General features: G+C 40.1%; 1 protein-coding gene across 1 annotated transcript in view; it reads left to right on the top strand.

Moving 5' to 3' along the window:
• LOC134669572 (bumetanide-sensitive sodium-(potassium)-chloride cotransporter) overlaps positions 1–12,760 on the top strand; it is a 52,263-nt gene that overhangs the window by 23,867 nt on the left and 15,636 nt on the right. The window contains exons 2-8 of the mRNA XM_063527224.1: positions 4,289–4,395; positions 4,929–5,043; positions 8,313–8,472; positions 8,990–9,085; positions 9,507–9,676; positions 11,021–11,213; positions 12,185–12,324. Of these exons, the coding sequence (XP_063383294.1) occupies positions 4,289–4,395; positions 4,929–5,043; positions 8,313–8,472; positions 8,990–9,085; positions 9,507–9,676; positions 11,021–11,213; positions 12,185–12,324 (981 nt within the window). The remainder of the gene's footprint in view (positions 1–4,288; positions 4,396–4,928; positions 5,044–8,312; positions 8,473–8,989; positions 9,086–9,506; positions 9,677–11,020; positions 11,214–12,184; positions 12,325–12,760) is intronic.

Here is a 12,760-nt window from a genome sequence, read left to right as displayed (position 1 = left end):
GTACCGTCCTTCAGGATATATCTCCGGTAGTTATTCGTCATGATAACTTCGTCCGCAATTGCACAGGCAAAACCCTCGGTTTCTCCGAAGAGGTCCCCGAATCGTAGCCAGTTCACCGACGCGGGTAGGTCTACATCGGGTCCCATGAGGGCCTTGTAGAACCGCCCGTGTAGCTGCTTATCCTTCCATATCGCCTTGCGGTCCTCGGTGCTTAGTACTACAGGTTTGCGCCAGTTCTCGTTCGCCAAGGAGAGCGGCGTGAGGCCCCTGTCAGCTGCCACCACATCACGATGCATCCCACACTCGTTGTTGAGGAAATAATTCCTGAGATTGTACACCTCACGGTTGTGGAGATTTTTGGCGTTTAGAAAGCCGCGACCTCCACATTTCCGTGGGATGTACAATCTCATAACAGACGAGCGTGGGTGCAGCATACGGTGTGTGGTGAGCAGCTGTCGGACCCTCCGATCCAGGGCATCCAGCTCGGTCTGAGTCCACCTTAGTATGCCAAAGGAGTATGTGAGCAGAGGCATTACCCAGGCGTTGAAGGCGCGCACTTTGTTGCCTCCTGACAAAAGACTGTTAAGTACTTTTGTGAGCCGACTAAAAAAGCGCTCCTTCACCGACCGTCTAATACCCTCTTCCTCAATACCCAACGACTGTGACATACCAAGGTATTTATAGGTTTCTGATTCAGAGATGGATCTGAAAGACATTGTCTCAGAAAGTTGTAAATTTGTTGAATTTACAACTTTCCCCCGCTGTACGTGCATAACCGCACATTTATCGACACCAAACTCCATGTTGATGGCATTACTGAAGACTTCGGTGGTTTTCAGTAGCTCCAGCAAGTCTTGGCTATTCGGTGCAAATAATTTGAGGTCATCCATGTACAGAAGGTGAGAAATGACTTCACCCCCTCTCCGAAGCCGGCAACCTAGTTCTAAATCCTTCAGCAAGGTACTGAGAGGATTCAGAGCTAGGCAGAACCACAGGGGACTCAGACTATCACCCTGAAATATTCCTCGCTCAATCCTTATAAAATCCTGCGGGCCAGGGCGTTCATCCCCGCCTCCTGGTTGACGAAGAACTGTGGTCCATTGCCTCATACACGCGCTTAGAAAGGCTCTTAAAGCTGTATCAACTTTATACAGCTCTAAGACCCTCTCCAGCCATGAGTGAGGCACCGAATCATAGGCCTTCTTGTAGTCAATCCAGAGCTGCTGAGAGGGCCCCCCTGTTCCGCCGGATTTGTTGGCAGATGGTCATGTCTATGAGGAGGAGCTCTTTAGTACCACGGGACCCAACCCTACATCCATTTTGAGCAGAGGCCAAAATATTGTTTGCGGCAATGTGCGCGTTGATTTTTGCTCTCAAAATGGATGTAAGGAGCTTGTAGAGTGTAGGCAAGCATGTGATGGGTCTGTAGTTAGTGTATTATTATTATTAAGTATATATTTTATATGTTTGTCTAAACTCCGTTTGATGAAAGCATTCTGCTATGGGTGGTTTTTGTATGACGTTTTTCGGTTCTCAGTGGGTTTGTGTAGATATTTTGGGCTTATCCATCTAGATTAAATTTAATTAAGCCTAAATATTACGTGGGATTGAGTTTTTTTGTTTTTCATCTTGTGTACATCAAAAATAAAAAATAAAATCCATCGACACCAAAAAGAAGTCAACATCGTAATAAATACTTACGCGGCAGAGCAAACAACATAATTATACCTACTTATAATTTATGTTGTTTGTTTGTACGTATAGTATATATGTACAGTTACAAGTATTTTTAAGGGTTAATGAGTCGTTATCCTGCTTAGTTTGTTGTTTATTGCGTATTGTTTAGCCATTGGCTATAGGCGCTTTAAGTCTATAAAATATATATGTATGTGGTGTTGTTTGCAAATGAGTAAGTAAGTGCAGGAAGAAAATTTTGATATGTGTATCAGACGGCCGTAGTAAAACTTTTTTAGACCTTTGAAAACATAATTTTGGCGTTTACCTGACTTAAGTTTGAGTTGACTGTACCTATATATTTGAGTATTGGTTTTCCTACGAGGATGTTCAATCAAACTAGAAACACGGACGAATCTTAGTCGCTTTAATGTCACCTATGTGGTTGAAGCCCTAAAGTATCGATGCGATTGTCGTGTTAATGTAATTGGTCATACGTCCTTGTGTAATTCTGTGAAGATCGTGAAGTCGTGCTTCAATGTTTAACGTATTAGGAAAACGTGATAATTGATTTTAGTGTTATGATACCCATGATTTTAGGTAATTAATTGTTTTATACTAATTTCATGCCAAGGTACCCTATAAATACGATAAATATCGTTTTTAACTTCTGAGGGCCTACCGCGAACCACGTTCGACTTGTTGCATCCCTGTCACACTTACGTAGGAATTTACTAGTGCGACAGAGAGACAAAACGTCGAACATGGTTCGCGGTTGGCTCTCTGATCCCGCGCAGTCTGAACCACCGACGCGAGAAGAAGAAGAATACCTTAAACTCCGTGGATGATATGCGTCTACATTATCAGATGTGTTGCTTGCGATTAAGTTAGATTACCGTACACGGATGCAGCAGAATTCACAGCGAACAGCTTAAGAACAAAATACAATTTCTATCTTTAACGCAGTGGATTCTCAGGTGGTCTTGGGTCACTATGAAGACTACGTAAAAGCTAGAGATTAAGTAAGTAAGTAAATACTCTTTATTGCACCACAAAGAAAAATACAATAACAGATTTACAGTGTAAATAATGGTAGGAACAGGCGGTCTTATCGCTGTAAGCGATCTCTTCCAGACAACCTTGGGGTAGCAGGATATAAAGAATAGAAAACTTTTAAAAACAGGTAGTGCACGAAATAAATTACAGGAATAAGAAGATTACACATTCGGTCATATACAATTATATAAATATGTACCAATAGGTACAAACAAATAGTTTAATATATATAACATACATATACATATATATAAACACATACAAAAATACAAACACAATTACAATTACAATGTTTCGACACATATTATCTTTGTATATCCGAAAGCAAAGTGTATGTAGGAAGCAAACGGACATATTTTTAAATATATAAAAAATATATATGGCATAATAAAAAAAAAATAAGTTCATCAAACGTTACGTTTAACCGTCAATACCTATTTATTTTATATTTTTGTACCTTAAATTGAATTATATTCTTAATTATTCAAGCTTGATGTCGTAATTTTAGTCTACGGAGAACTTAATTACATATTTGGTACGTATGTTTTGAAGAGCCACACGACACGTGTTTTGAATGCGTAGTTCCATTCATACAACACATGTTTCTGAATTAGTTACGATGGCAAATTATACAAATAGAACAACCGTAAGCAATGTCAATAATGTCAACATACTTACGTTTTGTACGATTTCTCATCTCTTCTTCTTGCGGCCTTGTCCCATTTCTAATTGGGGTCGGCTCTGCTAATCCTCCTTCTCCAGAGATATCGTTTCTGGGTCGTTGCTGGATCTAAATTGTTACTGGAGAGATCCTTTTTAATAACTGACATCCATGTAGTAAGGGGTCTGCCACTGCCACGAGGATATTTTGTCATGTGATCATCTGGTCTTCTCATGACATGGCCGTACCAGCGTAAGCGCGATTCTGTGACTTTGTCTTGTATTGGCCTGATCTTGTAGCTTCCGCGGATGTAGAGGCACTTTATCGAGCACTTTATTGTACGATTTCTCATCGAGGTGTTTTTGTCTATACCTAAAATTATAATTTAGCTACCGATGCTTAATTTGAGGTACGTTGAAAGGAATTAGGTAGGTAACTTGACTAAGGTACAAATTATGCTCATGCTCTTATAATATGTAGCATGTTTTCCATTCAAACCTTGTATCATTGCCGGTTTTCGGCGGTAGGGTTAGCCGCCCAAGCCCAAGATACCTTTACTCACTATTCATAATTCTCTACACGGTGGCCAAAAAATAAGTGCATTCCTGTGGCCAGGGAGGTTTTGGGATTATACTGAGCAACTTTTACTATGGGACCAACCCAGAAATTGCGAAAAAAAATTACCCCCCTCCCCTCATAGAAAATGGACCAGCCAAAATGTATGAAACAGCCTAATTTTTTTTTCGCGATTTCTGTTTGATCCCATAGTAAAAGTTGCTCAGTTTAATCCCAAAACCTCCCTGGCAACGGGAATGCACTTATTATTTGGCCAACCTGTATAGTAACTATTTGTCAATATTTTTCGCGCTAACTTATGTCTATTATATTCTGCTGCAGATGCAGGGCAAGTCTGAGGATGAAGCAACGGAGGACTCCAACGAATCGGGGATGGAGAGCGACGATCCGCTCACGGCGTCTGACACCAAATATGGCAAGAGCTTCAGGTAAGAAATCAGGTTTCTCGAAGTTATAGAGAACACAATTTCGATACACTTATCAAATATGAAACGACTTATACATATACATTGTTGTCTTGCTCAAACTTTACGAGTTACGACGCAATGACTATCTTATTTAAATGTGTATGAACCAGAACATTCATTATAGTTTATAATAGCTATGTCAGTTAAGATCAGTAAAGAAAGTATATCAGATTAGTAAAAGACCTGAATGCGTATCGCGGCGGCTGCAAGGCACCATTGGCCGAAATTAGAGGATCTAAGGGCTTCTTCTAGCCTTACTCTGTCCATCTCTACCACTCCAGTACAAAGATCAGAGATCCAGTATCAAGATGATGAGATGATGATGATGATGATGATGATGATGATGATGATGATGATGATGATGATGATGAGGGGACATCAGAGACATTTAAATCCAAAGATTTAAATGTCTCTGATGTCCCCTCCGACTTAGGCTGAACAATTAGATGCTGTTGCATCGTTTAAGTAAAGCTAAACAAATAATTTGTCAACAGACATTTCACCCGCGAAGCGTTGCCCAGGCTGGACAACTACAGGAACGTATTGTCCCTACACGCAGCGCCACGTCCCACATTAGATGAGCTGCACAATGCCTCTCTGTCCAGGAAGGTGAGTTTCCGTCACTGTCCTATTTAAATAATGCGCTTATTCAGATCCAATCTACCCTTGAAAGTCCGGGTTATAGACGAACCATCTGTCTTCAACGAGTACTAAGATACTTCGGTCGCAGAGACTGACGACTTGGAGAGACTTGGGGTGATGGGAAAGGTGGACGGCAGACGGCCTAGAAGACCAAGTCCAACGAGATGGTGAGACCAAATATCCGCCCAGATGGACCTTACACTAAGCAACGCTTTCCACAAAGCAACCGATAGGGTGAAGTGGAGAGCTGCAATTGGAAAAAATAGCACGCGGAGTCACGATCCTCAGCAGTGAGGGACCAACTTAGAAGAAGAAGACGCAGAGTGACAGCAACTGTGTTATACGAGTATGATACCTTTTTTGCTATGTGTGCTGTAAGTTGTTTACACCATAAAGCGATGAGGCCAATCTGTATGCATGACGCCGTAAGCTGCGTCATCATCCCATTCTATAATAATGTTGCTTTTTCCCATACTTTGTGACTCTGTAGCAGCGCACGGCGGTAACGGAAGACCAAAGCTTAAGCAGGAATTGTCTGGTGTTGTTGTCTTTGCGTTTTTAAGCTTTTTAACCGCAATTCTGCCTCCCTGTTTACCACGAAAGCGACAAGTATGACAAAACACGACGTCAGATATAAGCCGGCTAATAATGGGATGATACAGATTATCTACTTATGTCCATCTAACCAGTGACGCACCTTTACAGGTACCGGCAATGGCTATTACGGGACTCATTAGCTAATTGTCCTCGTTTGATACGGTTAAGAGCAAGTGATGGATGACCTTTATACGTTTAAGATGGCGTCCCGTTCCAAGCGTTTGATATCATAAGCTATATGATCTGTGTCACGCGAACCTTCGGCTGTATCTAGCAAATGCAAATGGGAATTGAAGGTGCATGTTTGACCACCAATGTTTAAATACGTTTTTATACAAAAAAATAAAATGAAAATAGGCTCGCCCCTTTAAGATCTTTCGCCACCATGTACATAAGTATGTTAAGACCAATAACGCCAAAGTAGAAGCTTTGTAAGGGTCAATCGTAATTCACGGTCTTGGATAGCTACTCGATAGCTGTGATGGTGGACTTTCGTTAGCAACTTAATTATTTAACCAATAAATAAATAAATAATAATAAATAATAAATAAATATTATAGGACATTCTTACACAGATTGACTAAGTCCCACAGTAAGCTCAAGAAGGCTTGTGTTGTGGGTACTCAGACAACGATATATATAATATACAAATACTTAAATACATAGAAAACACCCATGACTCAGGAACAAATATCTGTATCATCATACAAATAAATGCCCTTACTGGGATTCGAACCCAGGACCATCGGCTTCGCAGGCAGGGTCACTACCCACTAGGCCAGACCGGTCGTCACCAATTGATATTAATAATAACGGTAAACGTACCATATGCACGAGTATTACTTAGTCAACACAATAGGCAATATACTGGAAAACTATTATAAGCATACATTATTACTGTAGGTGTAGACTATAGGCATAATAAAAAACTTAGCTATGCCTAAGCTTAGCCTCTCTCACGTAAATAGTGAATTGTTCGGATAGACCTTCCATATCTACATATTTGAAATTTGTACTTTAACAAGGAAGGGTACCCAACTGTCCGATTGCGATTTCATTTATTTTGATATATGTTATAGAGTAGTTTAAAATAAAGGACACGTATTTTTTTTTAGCTGCCCAAACTCAACCTGTTAGGAGAAAATGACCTTCAAAGTACTGAAAATTGACCAAACCTTCATGAATAAAGAATGGGGACGTGTTTTGTCATTTCTCCACAAACTCTTTTTTTATATAAAAATATATTTATGATATTTATTTATTATATATATATCTATATATTTTTATATAAAAAATGAGTTTGTGGTGAAATGACAAAACACGTCCCCATTATTTATGCATGTTCTCCAACATATAACGAAACCAGTAATTAATTATAATTTTTTTTGAAAAAGTTTTTAATAGAAATTAGAAGGTTTGGTCAATTTTCAGTACTTTGAAGGCCATTTTCTCCTAACAGGTTGAGTTTGGGCAGCTAAAAAAATACGTGTCCGTTATTTTAGACTACTCTAAGGCCTGAGTTACACTTGTAAGTTTTACTTACGTAAGTAGGGACACGGCTATACTACAGAATGAGAGATGAATATCGTTATCTCATTCTAACAAATAGCTTTGTCCCTACTTACGTAAGTAAAACTTACAAGTGTAACTCAGGCCTAAAACATATATCAAAATAAATCAAATCGGAGTCGGACAGTTGGGTACCCTTCCTTGTAAGTAGATATAACTTAAGGTTTGCAGACTTAGCTAAGAAGTTCGATTGTCAGAATCGTTTTACTGAATATGCACACTTAGCAAATCCACTGAATACATATCCTGCCTTACGAGTAAGCACCTCCTAGACTTTGCATCATCAGTCGCTAATAACCAAGGAGACACTCAAGTTTCAATTAATAATGTACTTATCATCGTTATGGTTACCTTCTGACCCCAGCCCTCAGGTCGCGTTGTTCATTGAGATAACTGGCTACGTGATCTGTTAACCTTTTGATGAGTGCATTGATTATTGCAATGCTGGATGAGTCAGGCGTAAATAATATCATTAATAACCTTATTAAAAGCGCCTACGTGGGTTATGGTGCCACTTATGAATTATGGTGTAGGATTTGGACTGAACAAATCGGAAAGCGGGACGACAAAATGGAAAAAAAAACTTAATTTTATTTGATGTTTTGAAGGATGCTTGGAATATCGTAGATGAACTTTAGAACCAATAAGTTGAGCCTATGAGGAATATGCGCATCAATCTGGGACTATAGTCGCCTAAGTATCTACCAGGAACCGAACCTAAATTTTATAGTAGTGCAAACAAAGTCGCAAGACTAGACCTCGTCGATCTGCCACTCGTACTGGTGAGATCATCCTCATCAGCTCATCACATCATGGTGGTTGGATCAGAAAAAGATAATCGTCCTTTTCACAATCGGAGATCTGGCGTTAATAATAACAAGCTGCTGATATTTAGTTTTATCTCATATAAATCCCAAACAAATCTGTGTACCTACCAAGCCATTAATGAATCAAAAACTCGCAAGGACTTATACGATTATAGGGATAATAAGGGGTGATTTTGGGTGTACTAATTATTGTCTCGTAAAGTAATCTTTTAAAAGACACTTCTCACGAAATGTTATTTCCAGCCAGGTCAGACCATGGAGAAAGACGCCGAGGGCCCGGCGCTGCCCAGCCCCAACCTGAAGTTCGGCTGGATCAAGGGCGTGCTCATGCGATGTCTGCTCAACATTTGGGGTGTGATGCTCTTCCTCCGACTCTCCTGGGTGGTCGGGCAGGCTGGCGTGGGTATGTAGAAGGTGTAATATCTCACTGATCAGGACATGGAGAAATGTCGAGGGCCCGGCGCTGCCCAGCCCCAACCTGAAGTTTGGCTGGATCAAGGGCGTGCTCATGCGATGTCTGCTCAACATTTGGGGCGTGATGCTCTTCCTGCGACTCTCCTGGGTGGTCGGGCAGGCTGGCGTGGGTATGTAGAAGTTTAAGCAACATTTCACACGTCATGAGAACATCCGGAAAACCAGATAGACAAAGACATACGAAATAATTTTTGCCTAACCCAACTGAACCGGAGAGACTTCACCACTACCACTGGTTATGATTTTTTTTTATTATGAATGGGCTTACTCATGCCCACAGACTAGCCGAGGCGTAGACGTGGCCTACGATGGAGCGAGCTCGCCCATTTCATATTATTTCAGTGGTATAACTTCTGTGATTCTGTGTAAAATTCACACTGAAACTAGGTACTAAATGAGTACCTAATGTAGATACCTACTCATTGTGTATTCGTTTTCGTTGGCAGCGCAGTCAATCCTGCTCATCATGACGACGTCAGTGGTGACCACCATAACGGCGCTCTCCATGTCTGCTATTAGCACCAACGGGGTCATCAAAGGAGGTAAGCATAACCGGAGGAACGGAAAATGTCTGTTCTGTTACAAAAAGTTGAGAATTATTAGAATCTAATATCAGCCAAGTTGTCACTTCACTTTCAACAACTTTAAACTTCCGATATATATATTTCAGACAGTTAATGGCTCATAGATAAAATTCTTAATAGGTACTACCATTCCCATTGCGATGAATTGCGCAACCCCGCAGTGTCTGGGAGGCGGCATGAATACTGTTTACACGAATGTTTTCCCAGTCTAGATAAAGATTAGTTATGCACGTACGTACAACATTAGTTATTATCTTTAGAATTGTAGTGGTCGTGACCGTTTTTTGTCGTCATCTATTATTTTATTTTACTAGTTTCAATTGAACACTAGTTTCTCTGTATTTTTATAACAATTAAATGTGATAAAATTGCTTTCCAGGTGGAACGTACTACATGATATCGCGGTCGCTCGGCCCCGAATTCGGTGGCAGCATCGGCCTCATATTCTCAATGGCGAACGCTGTCGCTTGCGCTATGTATGTCGTCGGCTTTGGAGAGTCGCTCATCACGCTCATACCTGAGTCGGCATACATGGTCAGCAAGGCTTGGGTAAGTCTCTTTCTGCCACATTGATACATACTCGTAGATCTAGCTGTCTCTGCCGCGGCAGCATCGGCCTCATATTCTCAATGGCGAACGCTGTCGCTGGCGCTATGTACGTCGTCGGCTTTGGAGAGTCGCTTATAACACTCATACCTGAGTCGGCACACATGGTCAGATTGGTCAGCAAGGCATGGGTAAGTCTCTTTCCCTCCAATTAGATATATATCTAGCTGTCCCACTTGAACCCTGAAATACTCGGATACACATAGCATTTTCATTCTCTTCCTCAGCTGTAGTGAATGGATTTGTTGTTACTTATCTCTGGCGTTACGCATTTCAAACCATTAAATTACAAATGCAGAAATAGTCGTAAAAGTTGGTATGCATGACATTCTCAGAACTTAGGTATTTACTGTAATACAACAAATGCTTTCATAACCAACACATTTCTTATATCAAACTGTTTTAAACTTTTTACAGTAGCATAGAATAAACTAGGTACAGAGGCTTTTACCCAAAAGGGATCCACATTAGACTGATTAAAAAATTGTAAATGTGTGTACTCTACGTAATGTGTAAATAAAACAGCTATATATTTTATTTATATTTATTTATTATACGTACAGAATTCTCAATTTTTTACAAAACCGATTGGTTGACACCCCTTTGTCCGGTCCTGACGCCAAAGACGCGTCTTACTAAACTGATTTTCGTTTTTATATGTGATTGCTTGGAGTAGTTGTGAGCCTAGTGCGCTCGGACTATTCAGTTAAATCACACTAGGTTTTTTTTTTATAAATTGTATGTACAGATGTCAATCACAATGAAAAAATCAAAGGTGAATGGACTGAAAATCAAAGGTGAAAAGGTGGATGGACTCTGTGAGAGATGATATGAAACGAACGCAAGTGAATGATGAAATGACGGGCGACAGTGAGGTGTGGTAGAGAAAGACATGCTGCGCTGACCCCAAGTGAATGGAACAAGGGCTAGAGAATGATGATGAAGACTTTTTACAAGCTTTTATTTAGTTTCACCTGACCGTTGTCTGTCTGTCTGTCTGCAAGTTAAATTTGATCCACTTCCCGGTTTCCGATTGAGCTGAAATTTTGCATACATACGTAAGTCGGGTGACAATGCAATATTATGGTGTCGTCGAGCTGATCTGATGATGGAGACCGGAGTGGCCATAGGAACACTGTGATAAAACAACGAAACCTAATTGTGTTTGGGGTTTTCAGAATTGTCTCGATGAATATTTAGTTGCCTGTGGAAAAAAAAGTACAGTCGGCGATAAAATCTTGTACTTACCAAAAACGAAATTTTTGCCAAAAACTTTTTTTATTTCAGGACCAAACAATCTACGGCTGCATCACCATAGTACTTCTCACGGGCATCGTAATGGTGGGCATGGAATGGGAGGCCAAAGCTCAAATAGTGTTGCTGTTCATCCTCCTAGCCGCCATAGTGAATTTCCTAATAGGCTCCATTGTAGGCCCGAAAAGCGATGTCGAGATTGCGCAAGGCTTTGTGGGATACAACAGTAAGTATGCCAATGTAGACCTTATGTTAATGCTGTAAGGTACATGATTATTTAGTCGTGACAGTTGGTTTTTGGGGGTTTTCAGAAAAAATGGTACCAGTTACTTTTTTTCGAAAAACCATCAACTTTTGGGTTATTTAGTCTCAGAATCACAAGTACTATTGAATGAGACAAAGAGAAAAAAAAGTGTCCCCAGTTTTTCATACAAATTTTGGGTGTCAGTTTTGTAACGGTCCATACACAATGTATGTGGAAATTCGTTACAAAACTGAAATTTTTTTGGGACACATTGTTTTTATTTTTAAATCGATAGTCCTCGTGATTCTAAGTAGAAATAAGTGTAATAACACAAAAAAAATTGACACACTAAACATCAAAAATTTGATGCGTTTTATTCATGAATCTAGTATATATTTTGGATCTGGCATGAAAGGTGGGGGGAAGTGACCGAACAGGATAGTGTTATGTATCTTTCAGTAGGAGTAGCATTGAAAGAGCTATTATTGTTTGTTCTTGTCACAGTCTCACATTTTATTTGTTCCGCACCATAAATTTAGCACTGATTATGGTGGGCAACAAATAAATTCGGCTAATCAGTGTCGCATTACGTATGTTTTGTCGGATCTATATCTGAATCCCTAAAGTCTTTTCTCCTATCTTTACATTCCCTAATACTGTTTGTCATAATGATCAGTTGTCCTAACACTAAAAACCCTAATTTTGTTTTCCCTAAAACCTAACCAGTTTTCAGAACCTTACATTATGGAAAATAATCGTTATGACAATTGATCGTTAGGGCATGTGCCCATTAGGACAAACCAGTTAGGGCAAGTGACTTTAGGACAAACGTTGTTAGGGATTCAGAATGACACCCTGTTCTGTCCCTCACGGAGGCACGCGTATACCACTTCCATAGGATCCTACCTTCAATGGTTTTATTATAGTTGTCAAAAATATGTTTTCTTTTTTAGTGACGGTTTTGAAAAGCAACATGGGACCAGACTACAAGTTCTATGAGGGTGTGGACCATTCATTCTTCTCCGTGTTCTCGATATTCTTTCCCGCGGCTACAGGGATTCTCGCTGGCGCTAATATTTCTGGCGATCTTAAGGTAATTAATAAATACAGAAATCTGTAGACGAAAAATATACTTTTGGCTAAAAGTATACCAAGCAAAAGGACGGACGGCGTAGAATTCATTCTGTATTAAATATATAGTAGGGGTTCGACTTTTTCTTAAATAAATCTCGCAACACATTCATTTTGAGGCGGTAAAATACTAAGGAAACCCACGAGATTTCTATATTGGTAAACTAGTATACCTCCCTTGATGTTTTGCTACGTCTCATTAACACCTTTTTATACAATAATCTTGTTTAATTAGTTGACGCCTGTGTTAATCAAGCTTAAGGGGCCCACTGATTACCAGTTCACCGGACGATATCAGCCTGTCAAACGCAAAATTTGACAGCTCCGAATAACTGAGAGGCTGGTATCGACCGGCGAACTGGTAATATGTGGGCCCCTTAACTCCTTGAATTTCTCAA

This window comes from Cydia fagiglandana, chromosome 12, assembly GCF_963556715.1.
Source record: "Cydia fagiglandana chromosome 12, ilCydFagi1.1, whole genome shotgun sequence".
In the NCBI taxonomy this organism is placed as follows: Eukaryota; Metazoa; Arthropoda; class Insecta; order Lepidoptera; family Tortricidae; genus Cydia; species Cydia fagiglandana.
The sequence above is the reverse complement of the archived record's forward strand: the minus strand, read 5'-3'. Positions and strand labels throughout refer to the sequence as shown.